A 23,887-nucleotide genomic window follows, 5' to 3' on the forward strand; every position below is an offset into this window, starting at 1 on the left:
TCCAGAGGTAATCAGTCCACTGCTGTTTAGTAAATTAAAATTTTTTTAGTTGAATTTCCCCCCCCAATACATCATTCATGTGTTTCAGTATTTAAAAATTACCAAACAATATACAATGAAGTCTCCTTACCCAGTTCCCTCTCTTGGGGGCAATTAATGTGATGGTTCTTGTGTTTTCTTTCAGACACGTTTTATGCATTTTTGAGCAAGTGTATATATGCGCTTTGTGTATGTGTGTCTCTTTTTAAGCCATAAATGTTAGCATGGTGCACATATTTTTTTGTACATACTTTCTTAGATAAGTCTTTTATTTGTATTTAATTTTACAAAAGTAGATGACACATGCATATGGTTCAGAAATAAAATAATGTAAAGACTTGAATAGCTGCCCTCCCATCTGTTCCCTGTCTGCTGTCTTTCAGTGAGTCTTTGTGCATATAGAAGCAAATAGGAAGAGACATATTTTCTTTTCTTTTCCTCCTGTAACTCTTAGACTAACCTTTCCACATCTAAGGAGGCAGAATAGAATAGGCATTAAAAGCTATGGATTGGGGGCGCCTGGGTGGCTCAGATGGTTGAGTGTCTGCCTTCAGCTCAGGTCATGATCCCAGGGTCCTGGGATTGAGTCCCGCATTGGGCTCCCTGCTAGGCGGGGAGCCTGCTTCTCCCTCTGCCTCTGCCTCTCCCTCTCTCTCTCTGACTCTCATGAATAAATAAATAAAACATTAAAAAAAAAAAAGAGCTATGGATTGGGGGTCAGCTCCCTGCATTCAAGATGTCCGCTCTGCCACTTATCAGCTATGTGATCATGGGCAAGTTGTTTAACCTATCTGTACCTTGTAATTTTCATATGTAAAGTATTAGTCAGTATACATACTTTGCTTAGAATAGTACCATACATATAAGAAGAATGTGTACTTGCTAGTAGTACTAGTATTTTTATTATTAAGGACAGTAACCAATAAAATAATACCCAAGAATCAGTACCAATCAGTTGGATTTATATTTAGTGATATGTATGGATTTGGGTAAATTCATTTAGCAGAAAAGGATAGATGGGATTCCTCACTTGCTTGGGTTCTACTTAAATACGTTTTATTTTATTCAAAAAATTTTTAAAGGTTTATTTATTAGAGCAAGAGTAGGAGGAGGGGCAGAGGAAGAGGGAGAGAGAAACTTAAGTAGTCTCCGCCCTGAGCTTGGAGCCTGACACAGGGTTCAGTCTCATGACCCTGAGATCACGACCTGAGCTGAAACCAAGAGTCAGACGTTTAACCAACTGTGCCACCCAGGCGCCCCTCAAATACATTTTAGAAAATGTCAGAAAACAAATTCAAAGCAGCTAAAATATATTTTGTTGTTCCTTTTTTTATGGGTTGATGGGTTTCTTATTTTTTTTTGCGTACACTTGTTTAAACATACTTTTATGGGGCGCTTGGGTGGCTCAGTTGGTTGGGCGACTGCCTTCGGCTCAGGTCATGATCCCGGGGTCCTGGGATCGAGTTCCGCATTGGGCTCCCTGCTCTGCGGGGAGCCTGCTTCTCCCTCTCCCACTCCCCCTGCTTGTGTTCCCTCTCTTGCTGTGTCTCTCTCTATCAAATAAATAAATAAAATCTTTAAAAAAAACAAAAACAAAAACTTTCATAACAAAAGTGTCTCAGGAAAGGTGAGGGTAGAGGTGGCTGCTAAGAGTATGAACTTTTTTTTGCACAGTGCATCACATTTTAAAAGTGTTTTCTCATGTATTTTCCAAATTTGGTTAAAATACACACATATCTATACATAATATTTAATTTTGGGTGATAGTGACCCATAAAGCTTTTTTAATTCCCTGCCCATATTTAGGATCAAATTGTTAATGACATTAAAAGTTCTTTGGGTGCCTGGTTGGCTATGTCAGGAGAGGATATGACTCTTGATCTTGGGGTTGTGAGTTCAAGCCCCACATTGGGTGTTGAGATTACTTAAATAAATAATAATAAAACCAACCAAACAACAACCCTGAAAATAAAAAGTTCTTAAACCAAACAAGGGACTGGAAGACTGAATTGTTTTTCTAGTCAATTTTTCCATCTTCAGTTCTTTTTCTTAATAAAATCAAAGTAACAACAAAACCTCTTTTCCCCTTTCCCACCTTTAGATCCCAGTTACAAAATTATGTATGTTCATTGTAGAAAATACAAAAACGAACAAAAAAAATCCAAAAGAAAACATAAAAACAAAACACAGGGCAATAAGAATCACCTTAATACCTCTACTCAGCTTAATACTCTTTCTGTTTAACAGTTTGGTGTCTAGACTTCTTGCATTTTTCTCCAGATAGGTGTACACACACACTCATGGTACTAATCTGTCTTTTCCTGGTGGCATCAGGAATGTTGCAGACACTGGTGTTTTTCCTTTTTTCGATAGTATCATGAACATTTTAATTACATCATTTAAGTTACTATAGTATCATTTATAACAGGTGCATCATATTCTATTGAGCACATATGCCATACTGAAATACATTTTGTAATATATTTCCTATTCAAGGGCATTTAAAAATAAGCTATCAGTAAACATTCTTGTAGGCAAATCTTTTTGGACATCGATTATTTCCTTAGGGTAAATTCTGAGGCATGAGCTTCTCAGGTTGTAGGATACGCACGTTTTTCATGCTTTGGTACACATTGCCAAACTGTTGTCCCGGCAGTTGGTATCTCCCTACATATTTGCCAGCATAGGGTCTTGTCTTTAGATAAGTCCATGCCTATTTGAGACACAATCACTCCCCTTCTGAATTGGTGCAGATTCACTTTCCGTTGCTCCTAGAATCATCTTTTCCTTCTTCCCTTCTTCCCTCTCTTGCTATTCTTCCATATCCTTCCTCCTTCCCACCTCAGACTTCATAGAAGCTGGATTTAGTCCTGGTTGGAGAGGGACCTGTTTCAGATATTCTTCACCTCATTCTTACCTGCTTTGTAGTGCATTTGCTGTATAAAATGTTCCTGAGGCTTTTTCTGGACAACACTGATTTTTCAAAAATCTTTTTTTTGTTTTTAAAGATTTTATTTATTTGGCAGAGAGAGACCCAGCAAGAGAGGGAACACAAGCAGGGGGAGTGGAAGAGGGAGAAGCAGGCTTCCGGCTGAGCAGGATCCCAGGACCCTAGGATCACGACCTGAGCCAAAGGCAGACGCTTAATGACTGAGCCACCCAGGCACCTCGATTTTTCAAAAATTTTACTAATTTCTTTCAGTTATATAAGTTCTGATTTTCACTTTTGTGATTTTTAGTATCAGTTAATGTGTTCCATTTATGAAGTGACCTCATGCTCTAGCACAGTGATTGAGAGAACTATTTCTGGAATCCTGTAGACCAGGTTCAGATTCCAGCTCCTGTCCTTGCTGACAGGCTTTGGAAACTAGGATGTCTTATTTAACCCCTCCAGTCCTTCTGTTTCTTTTCTTCACTTGTAAAATGGATATAATGGTAATACCTTCCTCAGGATTTTGTGAGGATTTAAAGAGGTGATGCTTTTAATTGTTCCATCACACCCTAACATGTAGTAAGCACTCAACAGAGCAGCTCTTAACATCATCTCATCTGGCATGTGTGTATGAAGCAGGGATTGTTTTTCTCATTTGGCATTTCAGTAAATGGAATTCCATCAGAATATTTTTCCTACTGCCACATCTAGAAAATGCTGGCATGTGAACCTGAATTTAGGACTTTTGATCTATAAGGACTACTGCAAAGTGGGAAAACTAGAGTGAATGACAAGAATTGTGATCATCCAGGAAAAGCAGGAAAAGCTTTAAATATGGGGCTTGAGTGACACAGCTTCCAAAAATCTTTGGCCTACCAGAAGTAGGCAAGAAGATGAGCTTAGCTGCAGGAGAAGAGAAACTGTTCCTGTGCATCTCGGCCTCAAAAGAGGTTGCTCTATTCAGAAGTCTTCCCCACACAAAGGCAAAAGAGTCTCTCAAAAGGGTTAAGATGACTGAGTATTAGGATCAAAACAGTTAATAAGTTTGTCTGCTTTCGTTTAAATTAGAATGGAGCGCTGCTTTAAATATATGACTGATTAGGTATTATTTTAACTTGTTCCAACAGGGCATGGTGCAGATGTGAAATGTGTAGACTGGCATCCAACAAAAGGGTTAGTTGTTTCAGGAAGTAAAGATAGTCAACAGCCAATCAAGTTCTGGGATCCCAAGACTGGGCAGAGTCTTGCAACACTGTAAGTGATAGGAACCCCACCTTGGTCCCTAAACAAAAGGGAACAAGGCTGCCTGTATTCTTTAACTTTGAGCCTTCTCTCCTCCTGTGTATTCGCCAAAAACTAGGGTAGACAACAGATGAACTTCTACCTAGGGTCTTCTTGTTAATTAAATATGATTTTTGTTCTGCTATATGTATCAACATTTAATTTGGGTATCCCTAAGGGGGGGGCAGGGAGGAAGATGAGGAGAAGGTGGTTCTTACTATCCTAGGTTGCAGTCTCTCCTCATGATAACATTTTGGCACTGTATGGAGCTGATGTGGCAGCCACTTACTAGACACAGCCCAGCCCTCTCCATCTCACCACATATATTTGTAGAGAAGTTTTCTCCCCAGTTTTGAATCCGTTCTCATTTTTTGTTTGAGGTGCTTGCTTATGATGCAACCTCATAATAAGGTTTTGTCCTTTTAAAATTATTTTTATGATTATATTTTATATATATTATATTTTATATCATTATATTTTATATTACTATTTTTTATTATTATCTGTTAACACTCATAGTTAAATGAACATGTTACTAGCATGTTTTTTGACCACACCCCTGTATCCTGGTCTTTCTGACTGGAAAGTGAGCTAAATCCAGAGTGAGCTGGCTGGAGCAAGGCTGCCTTATTGCCTAACTCCAGTGGCCACACCAAATAGAGCACCTTGTGACTGATGCTTCTTGGAGATGTGTATTTTGCAGGCCTTGACTTGTAGTGGTTTTAGTTCAAATTAACCCTCAAACTATCCTATGCCCTTTTTTAATGCTTTGTCTTAATGAGAGGAGCTTCATTGAATTTTAAAAATTTAATGAGCTTTATTGAATATTAATTTATGTGTTCAAGTGCTTCCCCTGCTCCACAGCTAAGGTGTTTTATACAGTTGAAGCTCTGCTGCTATTTTAATTGGTTAATGAAAACTGTACTTAAATAATGGACATTAAGAAGTAATAAAGCATGTAACATCACAAGACCACAGTTAAAAGTACACTTGAAGTAATGTCTAAACCTCTTGCCAAGAGGCCATACCTCTTGCGTCTTGACCCATGTGCTTTTTAACAAAAATGGCCATTGTATCGATTTATCCTTGTTTTGAATTCTGACAGATTATTTTCTTGGTACTTTGTTTCTAGTCATGCCCATAAAAACACAGTAATGGAAGTGAAATTAAATCTCAACGGCAATTGGCTACTCACTGCATCACGTGATCACCTCTGTAAACTTTTCGATATCCGAAACCTGAAAGAAGAGCTTCAAGTCTTCCGAGGTCATAAGAAAGAAGCCACAGGTCAGTGGTTGTGGCATGCTTCTCATTCTCACTATTAGCTGTAGTGTGTTGAAATCCTAATAATTTGCCTTTGCCCACGTTTTTGTTTTACAGCTGTGGCCTGGCATCCTGTTCATGAAGGACTTTTTGCCAGTGGAGGGTCCGATGGCTCTTTGTTATTCTGGCATGTTGGGTATGTAATACTTATTATGTAAAGAAGTTGTATATTTTATGAAGAGAGCACTCAAAAGTGTAAAACATAATGTCTTGTGTTTTTCCTGAGTGTTCATATGTCCTATATCAGAGACTTCCTGCAGTTTTCAATTCTATAAACCCAGCTTGGAATAGAAAACTTAGCACCTCTATTTTTGGATGTGGAAGTCATTAAAGGAGAGTAAAGCAGATTTCCTTGTTTCTTATTGGTAAATTAATTCTCAAAGCATTTTCCCCTCTAAAGTACTCCTCAAATAAAAGAATACATTGCTGATGACAAATGAATACCCCTGAAACATGTGGAACTGACCAGATTTAAAGTAACAGGCTTTGGTAGCTTTGTGTTACAGTAAAAAAAAAAATGTCTTTTTTTTTTTTTTTTTTTTTGGTAACTTGTGAAAAGACTTTCTGTGGTGCTGTTACAGGGTAGAGAAGGAAGTGGGTGGGATGGAGATGGCCCATGAAGGAATGATCTGGAGTCTGGCTTGGCATCCTCTTGGACATATTCTCTGCTCAGGTTCAAATGACCATACTAGGTAAGCTTTATATCAAAAATGACAAGGAATTACTGTGTTCATGGAGCAGCAGAAAATAAAGATTTATATTTATTTTTGTTGATAGATTAATGTATTTGTAGTCCAACTTCTTAGGAACATTTTTGTAGCTGTTTATAAATAAGTATGTAGTAATAAGAGGGAGATAGAATATTGAGTATGACTTTGTTATTCAAATTTTGCTTTGCCTTCTTATTAAAAAATATTTTGACATTTTAAAGTTTTAGAAGAAAGGCATTGTAAAACTTTGTTATGTTTACCAGGGGGCTTGGTACTCTTAAGTGCCCAGAAGCACGCTGAAACCATCCTCCTCCCCTTACCCCTTCCATCACTTTTATTTTGACAGCAAATTCTGGACCCGAAACCGACCAGGTGATAAAATGCGAGATCGATATAATCTCAACCTATTGCCTGGAATGTCTGAAGATGGAGTAGAATATGGTGAGACTCTTACACATTTATCCTTCTGTGAAATCTGATATTCTCTTATTAAAGTGTTAGTTATGGAAAAGATTATATACAACTAAATTTAGTTTTATAGTTTACTGATTGATAAAGTTTCATTTTTATAAAGTGTTCATTTTATTGGGCCACTATGTTTATAAAATCTCTGTTGACAATAAATGTATTCGTATTTATAGATGACCTTGAACCTAACAGCCTGGCAGTAATTCCAGGAATGGGAATACCAGAACAACTAAAATTAGCTATGGAACAAGAGCAGATGGGTAAGAGACATTGTACCTGTATGTTTTATCTTTATAAAAATTTTTTTTAAAGATTTTATTTATTTATCTGACAGAGAGACAGCGAGAGAGGGAACACAAGCAGGGGGAGTGGGAGAGGGAGAAGCAGGCTTCCCACAGAGCAGGGAGCCCGATGTGGGGCTCGATCCCAGGACCCTGGGATCATGACCTGAGCCGAAGGCAGACGCTTAACGACTGAGCCACCCAGGCACCCCTCTTTATAAAATTTTTGTAGACCTGTTTCTTACCTTCATGATACTAAATTATTTTGAAAATGCCAAAATGATTTGAGACATGTTGATAAAAGTGATGTAAACTGCATATTATTTAAAATCTATTCTTTTAAAAATGTGTTTATTGATGACATGACCATTTGCACTCATTTCCTTGGCTAACTGCTTCTTTTTGTGGTTACAGGGAAAGATGAATCAAATGAAATTGAAATGACAATTCCAGGTTTGGACTGGGGAATGGAGGAGGTGATGCAAAAGGATCAGAAAAAAGTTCCTCAGAAGAAAGTTCCTTATGCAAAACCTATTCCTGCTCAGTTCCAGCAGGTGAGTAACTAGCAGCAGCCCCACCTTGTCCACGCACTGGGAGGTCCTGCTTGGTGAGTCTGTCTTGCACTGTCTCATCTGTGGAAAGTGTTTCTGTACTACAGACTTCTTTGGAGTGTTCTTCGACCAAGACCCCATCTGCTGCTCTGCAGTTAGTGCTGAGTTTGTCATGACTCTTGTAGCTCTTCTTTTATTCTCACCTACTTCTTACTGTCAACGCTATCAGAGGAAGAAGAAGAAAGAAGCATGGAGCAGAGAGAGTACGTTGACTCTCCTCTACTTTGTTTGTCTGTCTTCTGCTTTATTTGTCCCTTCAACACAAAGTGCATGTGCCCTCTAGAAGAGGCGGGCAGGCTTTTCATTTTCAATAACATATAAGATCTTACAGTGTTTATCAGGTTAGTAGTTTCTGCCCGGTATTGTGCTTGCCTCACTCCATTCTCATCACAAGAAGGAGCATTAGAATAAAGGCAGTATACCAGGCTGGCTGGCTTGTATTCGGCTGGTTGGAAGGAGCCAGTGACATTACAGAATGTTTTTCTCATTTCCTCATTGTAATATACACACTTAGGGTATATTTAATATTCTCTTCTTTCCCAAGGCTTGGATGCAAAATAAAGTTCCAATTCCTGCCCCAAATGAGGTACTGAACGACAGAAAAGAGGATATTAAATTGGAAGAGAAGAAGAAAACACAAGCAGAAATTGAACAAGAAATGGCCACATTACAGTATACTAACCCACAGCTTCTGGAGGTGTGTGACACTCTTTAGGGGGGTTCAAGATGATCTAAGAAAATAGTGATAACATTTTTTATTTTTATTTATTTATTTATTTATTTATTTATTTATTTATTTATTTATAGATTTTTATTTATTTATTTGAGAGAGAGAATGAGATAGAGCATGAGAGGGGGGAGGGTCAGAGGGAGAAGCAGACTCCCTGCCGAGCAGGGAGCCTGATGCGGGACTTGATCCAGGGACTCCAGGATCATGACCTGAGCCGAAGGCAGTCGCTTAACCAACTGAGCCACCCAGGCGCCCCTGATAACATTTTTTATTGATATGCTCTTATGGAGAAGGGAAGGGCTTCTCAGATGGGTCTGATGAATGCCACCATTTCTTTCTGTTTTTCTAATTTTTTAATTGAAGTATAATTGACATACAGTGTCATAATAGTTTCAGGTGTGAAAGAATTCTAAGACTTTTAAAACGAGATGAGTCAAGCAGTGAGCAAACCTAAGTTAAATACACATTTTTAAAAAAGATTTATTTATTTATTTTAGAGAGAGAAAGAGAGCAGGGGGAGGGGCAGAAGGCGAGGGAAAGCGAGAATCTGGAGCAGACTCCCCGCAAGCGCAGAGCCTGATTGGCGGGGCTTGATCCCACAACCCTGAGGTCATGATCTGAGCCAAAATCAAGAAGTGGATACTTAACCAACTGAGCCACCCAGGCGCCCCTACATATACATTTTTTTTTTTTAAGATTTTATTTATTTATTTGAGAGAGAGAGAATGAGAGAGAGCACATGAGAAGGGGGAGGGTCAGACAGAGAAGCAGACTCCCTGCCGAGCAGGGAGCCCGATGCGGAACTTGATCCAGGGACTCCAGGATCATGACCTGAGCCAAAGGCAGTGGCTCAACCAACTGAGCCACCCAGGCGTCCTCATATACATTTTTTAATAGGAAAGATAAAGCCAACATAGTTTTAACTTGGATCATTTATTTATCCACAGATAAAATAATTTTTCTGTCAGCTCTAGAGCAGGTGGTTTGCTCTTATTTTTTTTGCACCTTTGACAGTTAACCAAAAATGATAAAGCATTAGTAAATTATTTAATATAATAAGGATGGATATAAATAATCCTGACTGCTGTTTTTCAGTATTTAAAAAGAAGGAGTCTAGAGTGAGTCTGGAAGCTTGTGTGCTCTCAGAATATCTGAATGTTACACGGATTCTAGTTACTGTGGAGTGTTGAGAGGTCAATGCCTTATGTTTGTCTTGAGGCTCCCCCAATGAAATAAGTGATAGCAGTATTGTCATCTTCAAGGGCTCTGGTGTATTTATCAGTATGCTTTTTTTCCTTTCTTTCCAGCAACTTAAAATTGAAAGACTTGCACAGAAACAGGCTGAGCAAATTCAGCCTCCTCCTTCATCTGGCACCCCTCTCCTTGGACCCCAGCCCTTTCCAGGACAAGGTCCAATGTCTCAGATTCCTCAAGGTTTTCAGCAGCCCCATCCATCTCAGCAGATGCCAATGAACATGGCTCAAATGGGGCCTCCGGGTCCACAGGGACAGTTTAGACCCCCTGGACCCCAGGGACAAATGGGACCACAAGGTCCTCCACTGCATCAGGGAGGTGGGGGGCCACAAGGATTCATGGGACCACAAGGGCCCCAGGGCCCGCCCCAGGGGTTGCCGAGGCCTCAGGACATGCATGGGCCTCAAGGAATGCAGAGGCATCCTGGACCTCATGGCCCTTTGGGACCTCAAGGACCACCTGGACCACAGGGTAATTCTGGTCCTCAAGGTCATATGGGTCCTCAGGGTCCACCTGGCCCACAAGGTCACATAGGCCCTCAAGGCCCACCTGGTCCCCAGGGTCACTTGGGCCCTCAGGGACCTCCTGGTACTCAAGGTATGCAGGGACCACCTGGTCCCAGAGGAATGCAAGGACCTCCTCATCCTCATGGGATACAAGGTGGGCCAGGGTCTCAAGGGATCCAAGGTCCTGTGTCTCAGGGACCTCTGATGGGATTGAATCCAAGAGGAATGCAGGGTCCTCCAGGCCCCCGAGAAAATCAGGGTCCTGCTCCCCAAGGGATGATGATGGGCCATCCGCCTCAAGAGATGAGAGGACCTCACCCTCCAAGTGGACTGCTGGGACATGGCCCTCAGGAGATGCGAGGCCCTCAGGAGATGCGAGGCATGCAGGGGCCTCCAGCCCAAGGGTCCATGCTGGGCCCCCCCCAGGAATTGCGAGGGCCTCCAGGCTCACAAGGTCAGCAGGGGCCGCCCCAGGGCTCTTTGGGGCCGCCACCCCAGGGTGGCATGCAAGGGCCCCCTGGACCTCAGGGACAGCAGAACCCGGCAAGAGGGCCACATCCATCTCAAGGGCCAATACCATTCCAGCAGCAGAAAACAGCTCTGCTAGGTGATGGGCCCCGGGCCCCCTTCAATCAGGTATTATTTATTTTTAACTTATAGGCATTGCACATTGGGAAAATACGCTCTGCACGGAGGCGGCACTTCCAAATGCTGTGGAAGCAGTCACGGCTTGTATCAGTGTCTCTCAAGTAGTGATGGTGGCTTGAGAGTAGCATCATGGCTGAAGAAGGAAATGAGAGTAAACAAGACCATTAAATATATTGTAGTATGAGTCTTTTTAATAGAAGTCATTCCAGAAAAGATCAACTCTCAATTGAATACCGTTCATAATTGTCCCCAGGCTCTAAAAGAGCTGTGGCCCTGAGGAGGAAGCAGGGGTGGCCCTGAGCCTATATCAGGTCCCCCTTTTCTGGGCTCTTTAGTTTGTAGCCCGGTGTTTCGTGGGCTGATCTGCCTGCCAGCTCTACTCTTTAAGATAGTATGGAGTATTTAATTCACAAGTGTATGGGAGACTCTGATCTCACTATTTTCATTTCAGTGAATGCTTTTAGAGATCTCTGAGTCCAGAATTATGCATTCTCAAATGGTGACCCTTTGGACAAAATGCTGTTCAAGTCGTTTTCCACTCACATGTAAATTTATTTACTGGAGGGAGTAATTCTGTAGACATTGTCTTGGCCCTTTTTTGAGGATTCTGTTTTTGTCAGCAAAGTTTTATTCGCTGGGCCTGTGCTTGAGAAGTGGTGTGAGGAGGGTTCAGGTTTTGTGGGGGAATTACAGAAGGACTGCATGAGCATGAATGGATTTAGCACTGTTTTTGGCTCTGTGGTTTTTATGTTTTTCTCAGTTTCATAGTCTGGAAGCATTATTTAGGTATGAACTACTGCGTTTGTGTCCCTGAAGTTAGTTGTGGACCGAAAGTGAGTGAGCGAGTGAGCTAATGTTGACTCCTCGGGTCTTTACTGAGAGGCACTCGGTCCACTTGGAGAGGATGTGCTGCAGGTGCTGCATGTGAAAAACACAGTCTGTTTTGCTTTTTCAAACACCTCTGAGAATCTGTCATGTGAAGATGACTATTAGGTTAATGAATTAAAATAACCAGCTGAGTAAGTAGGTTAAGCGTTACTTTTCCATAGGTCTTCCAGGACTTACAAGTGTCACAGCAGTGAAGAGTAGTTGAGTTTATTTCCAGAATCTCTTGGGCACTTTTTAGAATTTAGGATGAGTGGAATAAATCTAGGTTTATTGTTCTGAACTGCTGTAAAATTTGCAGTATTGTATGTTTTATTAACACACAGAGCATTTGTATGTGTTTATAGTATCAGTTCCCTAACCTTATGGTAATGAATTAACAGCTTTCATTTGGGAGGACAAAAACAGTGATGAACTTTAGCTACCGCATTATGACTGAAATTAAAAACGTGTCAGATTCAAGAGGATAGGCCTGAGTTTCTGGGACAGTTCAGCAAGAGTTTTTATTAAGTAGTAAAAGATTTTATACATGAAAAGCATAATGGTTCTAAAGATTTAGTTGACCTATAGAATGAGTGTGAAGGTTTGATGCATTATAGGACGTTTCAGATCTCAAGAGTTGCCTGATGAAAATTTTTGCCCCTATTTTTTATGTGTTGAAATCTGACTTTCTTCACTTCAATGAGGCTCATTATTTAAACCAGTTGTTTTAATTTAGTGGAATTCCTTTCTGGTGTTAAAGTAATAGCATGAAAGATGTTGGTAAGAGCAGTCCTTGGGTGAAGGAGACAGGAAACAAAGGAGGACAGAAATTATAGGTGTTGAGTTAATGATAGTTATTTGTAGCTACAATGCTGGATGGCCTATCAAGGTTGCTCTTTCGTGTAGCTAGTTTGGAATGTGCAAGCAATTTTGCTATGGATGGTTTTGAAACTGCTATTTTCATAGTAGGTCCAGTTCACCAAATGCATTTTTTTTTTTTTTTAAATAAAGAAATGGGTTTGTTTGTTAAGAGACCTAATCCAAGGTCACTGGACAGTGTGGAGACTCAGAATTTAGACATGGCTAGGTAAAAAGACATAATCTTAGGCACAAGCTGGGGCGAGCTCTGGGGTTCCAGAGCATGGAGACAAGCTCAGAGCAGCAGGTTTGTATCTTCAGGGACCCAAGGAGTCCAACAGGATCCCAGGCAACTCAGCTGGGAATGAGCCATAGGGTGCTGAGGATGGGGAAATGCTGAGGTAGAGAAGAGGCAGTTGATAGGAGAAAGCCAATGTGAATATCTCATCACGAACCCCTTTCGTATTCTTCCACCTCTTCAAACCCAGCCCTAGCCGCTTGAGAGGAGTGGTTATTTTTTGTAGCTGGAAAAGAGTCCCGAGTGTGAGAGCAGAGTTTACCTGTCCTGGCAGATTTCCAGATCTTTACTTTTGCCGGAAGTTCCTCCTTTGTGCAGAGTGTTATGTTACGATTGCAGACTTTCCATTGAGGTTCTTGGCATCACAGGTAAAGATCTCGCTTTAAATAAAACCTATCAGCAGGTTTAAAATATAAGTGTTTCCTTTTATTATGGTAAGAGAAGTATCTCCTTCCCCCAATTTAAGGACAATTTTGCTATAATGTCACTAGCTGTATATTTACTGCTGGAGGCTTTGGGGCAACCTAGTGTTTTTATCTTGTCACATTGTGATAAAATTGCTATTTATGAAGCACAATCCTATGATTTCACACCCCCGCTTTAAAAACATCTTTTCAGGAAGGACAGAACGCAGGCCCCCCACCCCTGATACCAGGCCTAGGGCAGCAGGGAGCACAAGGTCGCATCCCCCCTCTTAACCCTGGACAAGGACCTGGCCCTAACAAAGGTAAATATCTGCTCGGTTGAATAAGAGATTGTATTCTACCACCTCTGGGTAAATCTTACAAAAAAAATAGTTTATTGGTAAGTAATTGATAGAATGGTCATTTGAACCCTATAGGAAAAATAGGAGCAGTCATTTCAGGTAAAGGCTTTGTCCTGATGTTTTCATAGACTCGCTTTAGTTAGCTAAAAATGCTGTCCTGAGGAAATAAGCTCTTCACTTACCAGAAGCTGACAGTGGAAGTGCTGGGACAACCCCTAGTAGCAGGGCCTGGACCTGGGCCTGGGCTGGCCTTGTCCACGTCTTGGGAATGGGAGTGGTTCCTGTGCGCACTGAATGCAAGTGCATGTCGTTTGCTTCCTGGAAAGCCGAACTGCTTCCACTTACAGTGTTTGATGAGATAAAGAATTTAGAGATTTTAATAGTGTTTTTAATATTCCCCCCTTCACCCCCAAATTGTGCCATGTATTAAATTCTTTAGCTGGTTATATTGTTTTGCACGATTTGATAAGAAGAAAGCCATGTACTGATGTATCGGGTTCTTGGGATACTATGGAAAGCACAGAGATAAGACCTGCCAGTATTTAGATGTGAGGCTGTTTGGAAGTTGAGTTAATGCCAGGAGTTGAAAGTGCTGAGGCAGCCCCTTGTGCTGAGGTGTTCTGCTGTCACAAGGGCAGGGCAGGGCCAGAGCAGGAGTGAGGGGGTGGTAGGCCGCTGGCTGGAGAGGGTGAGGGCAGGACTGAGTGGTGTAGATGGAGGGAAGGTCGGAGACAGAGGTGTTCAAGTCAGTGCACTGTCTCACAGGGAGGACACAGGCCAGAGAACCAGGAGTATTGTGGAGGTTGCACTTCAAAGAACTTCACTCCTTTTAATTTTTAATTAGGTGAGCCCACAGCACTCTGTGGCGCATGTTACATTTCTTGCCCTCATTTTATCAAATTAAGAAAAGTCCTCATTAGCATTTTGCAGCCCTAGGACTTTGGGAGAAGCAGGACATCCTAGGAAAGGGAGCAGTAAAGGAAGTAGGAAAATCGTTATTATAGTCTCATTGCATGGAAGTGGTGGCCAACAGGGAAAAAGAGAAAGCAAGAACCCATCTTTGGAATTTGGGGACCCTAAGAAAAGAAGAGTCTGTTACCCACAGGGTACAGCTGTCAACAAACTGAGAGCCTGCCTCTCTTCCTCTCCCCTACCTTGTGTCTGTCTCCACCTATTTCCCTCTCCTCCTTGCTCTTCCCCTTTTCTCTTTACCTCTCTCTCTCTCTCTTCCTCCTCTCTTTCTCCTCCCAGGGACCAAAGGGAGAAGGGAGAGCCGAGAAAGTGGCCCTGCCATCCCCTACTGGATTAACCAACGCCGCCGCCCCATCACCGGTGGCCACATCCCTTCTAATTTGTAGTGGTGGGTTTCTTTCCTTGGAGGAGCCAGGGTACTTTTAAACAGATAGAGGTAATGGGAGGATTATTATTCATAGGTAAGTCCAAATGGAATGTGTTCAGCTTCCTCAGGTCAAAGTCTGCTGTGTCTGAGATCACACCAAGTTCAAGCAACATAAAGTCAGAGAAGAAGCCGTTAGATGCAGGAACCCACTGAGAAGTGAGGGGGCCTCTTTACCACAAGGAAAGGGACCTGGGATATTTGCAAACTGACTGAACAGAGATGCAACTTAGAAGGTGCTTTCCTCAGCTGGGAGAGGACTGGTTTAATGAAGGAAAGACCAGAAGGCAGAAGGCACAGGAAGAGCTTAAGAGAAGAGAGAACCCTTCTAATGGTGTTTTTTTATACTGACATTTCCAAGTTTTTTATACATGTCGAATGGTGAGGCGGGATTGAAATGGCCAAAAGAAAGGAACAAAAAGGGAAGAGGAAGGGCATCGGGAGGGGAGGAATCCTGGCTGGCTGTGACGCAAGGGAAGGCAGGTCATCTTTATTGCCAGGGAGAAGGAGGGAAAGGTATGAGTGGGGCAGTGGGGGAATTTCATCTTAAAAATGTAGTTGTTTTAGAGCAAGAGGGTCCCTTTGCTACCTACTTTTAAAAAATGCTTGATTTGGATTGTATGTTGACAGAAAATAGCTGCACATTAACAATGGCTGCACAGTAGCCAGGAGAACAAATCCCTTCAAGGTTCAGAAGTAAGCTAAGTTAACCATCACAACTTTAATTCTATTTTTATTCAGGACTTTGAATATATTACACACATTAAAATGTTTTAAAACAACCTTTAGTGGGTTTCCCAACATTGTGTGCAAAGAATGGTGATAGTTATTATAGATGAGGGATCTATATCATTCATTCATGCAAAGGGGCGGAAAATATGCCCATATGACCCCGAAACTGAAGTATGAGCAAGGGCTGATGGGTCACCAGGCAGTTATTAGCGAGGCTTGTGGTTCCACGCACCTTACAGAGGATTTTGTTAAGAATCAAAACGTGCTTTGTTATGGACCCAAGCTGTCTATTTCTCTGATGGGTTTGAATAAAGTATTCCCTGTCTTAAAAAAGAAAGAAAGAAAGAAGGAAAGAAGGGAAGTGTGAGTTAAGGAAGCAGGTTGAATGAACTAGGGGCTAAAGGGGCACCAGCAGGGATGACGGCAGGGTAGCTGCTGCACCCGCTGAGGGCTCCGCGGCCCTCTCCGGTGCCCAGGTGGATTCCCTGTGCCTGGCTTCCTGGCCTGCAGCATGAATTCTCTCTGTCCTCCCTGGGTGTGGAGCAGGCAGGCCTAGGGAAGTCCCTGGAAGAATGGGAGCAGGGAAGGCACGCCCATTCTTATGCCCATGAGACTGTCACATGCTTTCTGAGTTAATCCTCACAGCAGCAAGTAGTTGCTAATCTCATTTGAGATTAGTAATTTACCTGAGGTGGAGGTGCTTAGCTAGTGAGTGATAAAGTTGAAATCTGCACCCCAAAATCTGTGTTCTTCTGTTAAGATAGTGCCTTAGGGATTTGTCTCCTAAGTATGCTGAGAACTATGGAGGGAAAACATTCTAAATACAAGAATGCATTCTGAGACTTTAAGATGCTGAAAATCAGACCTGTGCTGGTAGGATTCCTGGAAGACAAGGTAAAAATCAGCTTTGTTTCCTTTAGGTGACTCACGCGGCCCTCCCAACCATCACATGGGCCCCATGTCAGAGAGGCGGCATGAGCAGAGCAGCGGCCCTGAGCACGGTCCCGAGAGGGGGCCTTTCCGGGGCGGCCAGGACTGCAGGGGTCCCCCTGATAGGCGCGGCCCTCACCCCGACTTCCCTGATGACTTCAGCAGACCAGATGACTTCCACCCGGACAAGCGCTTTGGCCACCGATTACGTGAATTTGAGGGGCGAGGAGGACCTTTACCACAAGAAGAGAAGTGGAGGCGTGGGGGCCCCGGGCCTCCGTTTCCGCCTGATCACAGGGAATTCAGCGAGGGGGATGGCCGGGGAGCAGCCCGGGGCCCTCCAGGGGCTTGGGAAGGCCGCAGACCTGGAGATGAACGATTCCCCCGGGATCCTGAGGACCCACGTTTTCGAGGGCGCAGAGAAGAAAGGTGGGACAGATGCTTTGTGGGTCTAGTTCTTCCCTGGAGCTCTTGACCTGTTCTGCAAAAGTCTCTTTCATCTTTTGCTTGGGCAGAGGGCACTATATTGATTACTAGTTCTACCCTCTCTAGGTTTACATTTAGACTTTAAGCAAGTAATTATGCTTTTTTAACCTTTTATGCTTCTTTTTTATCTTTACAATTTAGAGATCTTTTTATTTTTGCTTATTCTTTGGTCCTTTTAAACTTTTTTTTTTTTAAGATTTTATTTATTCATTTGAGACACAGAGATAGAGAGAGAGAGAGAGCATGAGCAGGGAGAGAGAGGGAGAGGGAGAAGCAGGCTCCCCACTGAGCAGGGAGCCCGATGCGGGGCTCGATCCCAGGATGCTGGGATCATGACCTGAGCCGAAGGCAGACGCTTAACCATCTGAGCCACCCAGGCGCCCCTCTTTGGTCCTTTTAAAAGAGATGTGAGGATCAGTATAGTATGAAGTTTCTGGAACTTGATTAGAAGTCGCCAGATTCTCTTAGTTAGAATGATGTACATATCTAGATTGAGATTGAGAATAAGTTTTTGTGAGATAGTTTTTCTGTAATTGCCTAAAGATCTTAACACAGTCAAGTCAAACTGAAAATTAATCTTGCTGTTCAATTAGATCAAGGTCAGGCTTGCACTCTCAGCTTGCTGGGGGTAAAAAAGGCATAGAAGAAATAAGGAGGGAAAAAACAAGCATTAGTGAATCTCAGAGGAGATTGAGAATCGTCCGTGGTGGTGATACTTGAGTATTTCTTTGTGCCGGTGAATTGTGAGACCGGTGTTCTTGTCAGCAGTTTGCAGATGAGGGGCCGTGCTGAGGATCAGAGCATTTGACTCTCTGCCAGGTGGAGGTGTGGGAGCGGCTTCAGGCCGGGCTGGCCGACTGCAGTGCCCATGCCGTGGGGCACTCCTGCTGTCACGGTCGCAGCTCTGCCTATCCCATTTCTCTTGACTGTCGTTAGTGGGGGACTGAGTTCAGGGTTGACATTCCCCCATCCTCACAGGATGTGTTAGAAAAGAAGGGCTGTGGGGCGCCTGGGTGGCTCAGTGCTTAAGCAACTGCCTTCGGCTCAGGTCATGATCCTGGAGTCCCGGGATCGAGTCCCGCATTGGGCTCCCTGCTTAGCTGGGGGTCTGCTTCTCCCTCTGACCCTCTTCCCTCTCATGCTCGCTGTCTCTCATTCTCTCTCTCTCAAATAAATAAATAAAATCTTTAAAAAAAAAAAAAAGAAAAGAAAAGAAGGGCTGATAACATGGCCAAGGGCGGTGAAATCAAGAGGTTCAGGAAAGCAGCTTTCAGAAGGGGGTTTTTGAAAAAGATTTAAGGGTTCCTAGTTGTCTCAAGGGCCTCTCTTAGTGGTATCCAAGGATTCACTCTTTGAAATGGCTTTATATTATTCTGCAAGAGCCTCATTTCCAGTGGCTTTGGCATCAATGTAACTTTCATCAATTTCTTGAACCTTGCATCTTGTGCAGTTTCAGATTTTACTGTGCCTCAGTTTTATTGTATTGCATCTGTCAGTGACAGAGCCATAGCCCAGACTCTTGTGCTGTTGACAGCTTTCCATTGCTCTTCAGATATGCCCAGCGTGCTCCTGCCCTGTAGTGCTTGCTGTTTCCTCTGCCTGGAACAGTCTCCCAGACATTTGTGGCTCAGTCCGGTTAGATCCCTCCTCCTGTTAGCCCAGTTCCTCTACCCTGCTTCCTGTTTCTTCATAGCACTTAGCACTGCTTGACATTAAGTGATGTGTTTATTTCTTTATTACATATATCTGCCAGGAACATGATGGCTTCCCCAGGGCAGGGGCTTTGTTACTTTACCTCTGTGTCCCCAGGACCCAGAGCAGTAGTGGTGACACGGTGTAGGTGCTCAATAACTGGTGAATAAATGAGTGTTAAATGGGGAGGGGGGTCAGTTCATCAGGAGATGTACTAGTCAGCTTGGGCTGCCATAACAAGATACCATGGGCTGGGAAGCTCAAACAACATGAATCTATTTTCTCGAAGTTCTGGAGACTCGAAGTTGTGGATCATGGTCCAGCAGGTGGGTTTTTGGTGAGACTTCTCTTTCTGGCTTGTAGGCAGCCAGCCACCTTCACCCTGTGTCCTGGACTGGAGCAGAGAGAGAGTCTCTTCCTATCAGGGTACTAATCCCATCACAAGGCCCCCACCCTCATGATCTCCTCTAAGTTTTTTCCCCTAAGATTTTCTTTACTTATCTGAGAGAGAGGAGCATGCACATGCACACACATGGGGTGGGGTGGGGGGGGCAGAGGGCCAGAGGGAGAAGGAGAAGCAGACTCCCCACTGAGCAGGGAGCCTGATGGCGGGGCTTGATCCTAGGACCCTGAGATCATGACCTGAGCTAAAGGCAGACGCTTAACTGGCTGAGCCACCTAGGCGCGCCATGACCTCCTCTAACCTTAATTACCCCTCAAAGGCCCATCTCCAGATACCATCCCATTGGGTATTAGGGCTTCAACATACGAGTTTAGTGGGGGACACAGACATTTAGTCCTTAACAGGAGCCAATTTCTAATGAGGGCACATTAGATTCTCTTTACTTTCGTGACTAGGATGGTCATGTAATGGATGCCTTGAGAAACGAGTCCTGTTGGTGTTTGGTGGGGGTGGTTCTCCCTGACTCTGTCCCAGGGACACAGCGCCCTCTGCTGTACTCTTCCTGCTCCACTCCTCTCCTTTCAGCCAGTTCCACCTTTATCTTAGGGGGTTCTTTCAGCCAGTGTCCTGGGCACGTGTTCTTTGCGTGCAGGAGCAGGGGTCATCAAGGTACCTCAGGACCAAGAAAGTTTTAAGAAGTTAGCTGGAGTGGTGCATTGGGAAAGGGAAAATGCTTTTTACAGTAAAATACCAAGTAATCGGTGTAGGAGGAGGGATAGACTTAGAAAGTCACTTCCTTTATAAGCAGTGTCCTAATTGATTCAGCCCAGGATCATCAGTGGGTGCTAAAACCACTGGTAAAAGATTATGGAGAAATGGGATATTCTCACTGTGTGGGAACATCACCCACAGACTACTTAATTGCAAAGGAAACAAAAGTGTACTTTTGCAACAGTGAAATTTGGTCCCCACATCACTTTTACATCATGAACAGGGAGACAAACTGGCATCTGTGAGAAGGTATAAGCAGTTTTGCCAAAAAGGTTTAACCTGAGTCTAATCATGAGGAAATAATCAGATAAATTCAAATTGGGGTACATTCTATAAAATACCTGCATGGATCCTTCAAAAACGTCTAACATGAAAGATAAACTATAGAAGGGTTCTAGATAAACTAGACAAAGAGACATGGCCATTAATAACAGTATATGATCAGGATTGAAATCTGTATTTAAAAACAACTGTAAAGGACATTTTGAGGACAATTGGAGAAATTTGAATTGGATTATATTATATAATATCATATGTTATTCAAGTGATAATAGTAGTATTATGTAGGAATGTAGGAGAAAATCCTTGTTCTTAGAAGAAACATACTGAGGTATTATGGATGAGGTTCATGTTGTTAGCAGCTGATTTTGAAATGGTTTAGAAAAGTGGATTTGTTAAATAGATGGAGAGAGAAGGTAAAGCACATGTGGCAGTATCTTAAGAACTGATTAAACAAACAAAAAAAACCAGGTGAAGGACACACAGATGTTTGTTATTCTGTTCTTTCAACTTTGCTATAAGTTTGAAATTTTGCAAAGTGAAACGTTGGAGTCAAAGATACCTGAATGGAGACTCAAGAAAAAGCGAAGGCCTGGCCACTCGTGCAGATTGGCCCCATGCCCTTGCTCCTTCTGATCCTTTCTCCAGCCCTGAGGCCTTTCTCCTTGTGCTCATGCACCTTTCCTACTTGGGAGGCCCCCTTTTTGCTTCCCCACAGGTCTCCTCCAGCTCAGGTGCTCCCTCCTCATAATGGCTGGGCTTTGGCAGTACTTCTGGCCAACTCGGCCTCTAGTCTAGATCCTGAGGGACAGTGAACCTGTCCATCAGCCAGGGCCCCAGGCTGCCAGCTAGCCAGTGGGGGGACTGCCCATAAACCAAGTGCCCGCCTGTATAACCATCAGCTGTGGAGGCGTGGGTGAAGTTCATGGCCAGCCCTGTGTAGAGGCTGTGGGCTGGAGCAGATGGGAGAGCAGGTGTTCTCAAAGGATTCTGGTACAGTTGGCAGGCATGAATCTGTACCCCACTTTTTCTGATTATATAAGTAATAAATGTTCATTATAAAAATGTAAATGATAGTGAAAAATATTTGGGAGGCAGTGGCAAAGAGCCTGGGCTGGAGTCAAGACTGGCTGAGTTCAAATCCCAACACTTACTGTGTGTCCTTAAATAAATGACATTACCTCTCTGTGCCTCAGCGTACTCATGGGTAGAATGGAGAATGATGTGGTGGTGAGGATAAAATGAAATAATATGTGTAAAGCACTTGGCATGATTATCAGCACTTAAAACTTATTCACTGCTATTGTTATTCCTAAAAGCTTTAGGAGGAAATGAGCATGACCCTACATTTACCTTCTTGCCTGTTTTTGCCTGTAATAATATTGCCTGTAAAAAATACATAATTTTATTTTGTTTTTCTCCCATTTAACATTAATGTCGTGTTTTCATATACCATTATGCTTCTTTGAAACATGAACTCAGAGCTGTATTCCATTAGGTGGATATTTTGCTGTTTTTTCCCTGACAGCTTTAGAAGAGGAGCACCCCCAAGACATGAGGGCCGTGCCCCCCCAAGAGGAAGGGACAGTTTTCCTGGTCCTGAAGACTTTGGTCCAGAGGAGAATTTTGATCCTTCTGATGAAGCAGCCCGAGGAAGAGATCTCAGAGGTCGAGGTCGGGGTACCCCACGAGGTGAGCGTGTGCTGAGGACACACTGAGTCTGGCAAGGGACGGGGTGGAGAGTTAGGTTATTTGGGACACACCTGAAACAGTCTGTGAGTGTGGTGTTATGTTGTTCTGTTGTGTAGGAGGAAGGAAGGGTTTACTCCCCACTCCTGATGAATTCCCTCGCTTTGAAGGAGGACGGAAACCAGACTCCTGGGATGGAAATAGAGAGCCAGGTAAGGAAGGACAACTGCTGTGGCTTCTGGTGACTTAAGCCCAGCGGCTCAGAGTGTGGTCCAAGGACCCCTGGGGGTGGGTGTCCACCAGGTCCTCTGTTTTCTAACTCACATCTCTGTGGGATGCTGAACTGTCTGCAAATCCTTCAGTCAGCAGCAGTTTATCACAGTAGAATGAATGCAGAAACAGCTGGGAGAGTCCAACTTTCTTCTACTGAAACAGACGTCAGAGGGATTTGCCTAGAATAGAAAACAGTACTGCTCTTTTCACTAAATTGTTTTGTTTTTGGAAAATATAGTTAAATGAATTAAAGTTTTCTCAGTTTTAATTGCTAATATGGCAAATATTATTAGATACAAGCCTCAAATTAAATTAAATCTCAATAATTTTTAAGAGTGTAAAGACATCCTGAGACTAAAAAGTCTGAGAACTACTTTTCTGGACCTTACCTGTCTCTTATTTTAAGAGGTATGTTGATTTCTAATCTTGACCTTTTTCATGTACTCATGATGTGACTTAACCTGGCCTACAGTGGGTAGTCACATGTTTCTTGCATGAATGAATATTGGTTCTCAAGTTGCTACTTATTCTTTTTACTTAATAATATTATTATTTTTTAAGCTTTTATTTATTTTAGAGAGAGAGAGAGAAAGTATGAGCAGGAGGGGCAGAGGGAGAGGGAAAATCGCAAGCAGACTCCAAGCTGAGTGCAGAGCCCTATGCTGGGCTCAATCTCACAATGCTGAGGTCATGACCTGAGCCAAAACCAAGAGTCAGACACTCAAGTGACTGAGCCACCCAGCCGCCCCAAGTTGCTACTTATTAACTATAATTTCCATCTGCTTTTAGTCACACTGTACTTGGGGGCACCTGGGTGGCTCAGTCGTTAAGTGTGTGCCTTCGGCTCAGGTCATGATCCCAGGGTCCTGGGATCGAGCCCCGCATTGGGCTCCCTGCTCCGCGGGAAGCCTGCTTCTCCCTCTTCCACTTCCCCTGCTTGTGTTCCCCCTCTCGCTGTCTCTCTGTCAAATAAATAAAATCTTTAACAACAACAACAAAAAGAAATAGTCACACTGTACTTGAATATGAGATTGCAGATTCTTAGCCTTGCAAAACCTGTGTTTCCTATTTCAGGGCCAGGTCATGAACATTTCCGTGATGCTCCTCGCCCTGATCATCCCCCTCACGATGGTCATTCCCCAGCTAGCAGAGAACGTTCCTCTTCTCTCCAGGGCATGGACATGGCATCCCTGCCACCCCGAAAGCGTCCCTGGCATGATGGGCCAGGGACCTCGGAGCACAGAGAAATGGAAGCCCCAGGGGGTCCTTCTGAGGATCGAGGAGGCAAAGGTAAGCGGAGGCCACTGATACTGTTCCAGGAGAAAGCTGCCAGGAAAGCTGCGGGGACCACGGGAGGCCTCATTACCAGGACAGCCCCTCCCTCTTTTCCTGTTCCATCTGTTCCTGACAGGAAACCCAGGGTCCTTTCTCCATTCTACCCTCTAGGGCTTAGGCTGTGCAAAGGCACGTGTTCCCAAGTATGGTACAAATGCAGCTTGTTTGGACTCACACCATAGCCAGTCAGACCCCTTACTCGGGTGATTGCAAGCTCAGCCTCTGCATAAATCTCCTCCAGGTGCTTCCAAGAATTCCCTTCCCCGGTTCGTTCAAGTGTTCCCCTCCAGCTTTGTCAAGGTGCCCCAGAGCAGGAGAGAGACTCCTAC

The 23,887-nt window shown here is 43.3% G+C and overlaps 1 protein-coding gene across 7 annotated transcripts in view; it reads left to right on the forward strand.

The window, feature by feature from the left end:
- WDR33 (WD repeat domain 33) overlaps window positions 1-23,887 on the forward strand; it is a 156,530-nt gene that overhangs the window by 127,414 nt on the left and 5,229 nt on the right. For 3 of the 7 annotated variants that reach the window (XM_064586364.1, XM_064586363.1, XM_064586362.1), the window contains 14 exons: window positions 4,099-4,225; window positions 5,385-5,539; window positions 5,633-5,711; window positions 6,157-6,267; window positions 6,632-6,726; window positions 6,927-7,013; window positions 7,449-7,588; window positions 8,190-8,342; window positions 9,683-10,771; window positions 13,425-13,533; window positions 16,621-17,059; window positions 21,790-21,953; window positions 22,070-22,162; window positions 23,298-23,513. In XM_064586364.1, the coding sequence (XP_064442434.1) occupies window positions 4,099-4,225; window positions 5,385-5,539; window positions 5,633-5,711; window positions 6,157-6,267; window positions 6,632-6,726; window positions 6,927-7,013; window positions 7,449-7,588; window positions 8,190-8,342; window positions 9,683-10,771; window positions 13,425-13,533; window positions 16,621-17,059; window positions 21,790-21,953; window positions 22,070-22,162; window positions 23,298-23,513 (3,057 nt within the window). Of the gene's footprint in view, window positions 1-3,047; window positions 3,170-4,098; window positions 4,226-5,384; window positions 5,540-5,632; window positions 5,712-6,156; window positions 6,268-6,631; window positions 6,727-6,926; window positions 7,014-7,448; window positions 7,589-8,189; window positions 8,343-9,682; window positions 10,772-12,996; window positions 13,132-13,424; window positions 13,534-14,823; window positions 14,933-16,620; window positions 17,060-21,789; window positions 21,954-22,069; window positions 22,163-22,557; window positions 22,644-23,297; window positions 23,514-23,887 lie in introns of those variants that run through there. The other 4 variants (XM_064586365.1, XM_064586366.1, XM_064586367.1 and 1 more) reach the window with 4 other exon arrangements.

The sequence above is a fragment of the Mirounga angustirostris genome, unplaced genomic scaffold, assembly GCF_029215605.1.
Source record: "Mirounga angustirostris isolate CCGP_5_RB_7025 unplaced genomic scaffold, mMirAng1.0.hap1 SCAF_3, whole genome shotgun sequence".
Lineage (NCBI taxonomy): Eukaryota > Metazoa > Chordata > Mammalia > Carnivora > Phocidae > Mirounga > Mirounga angustirostris.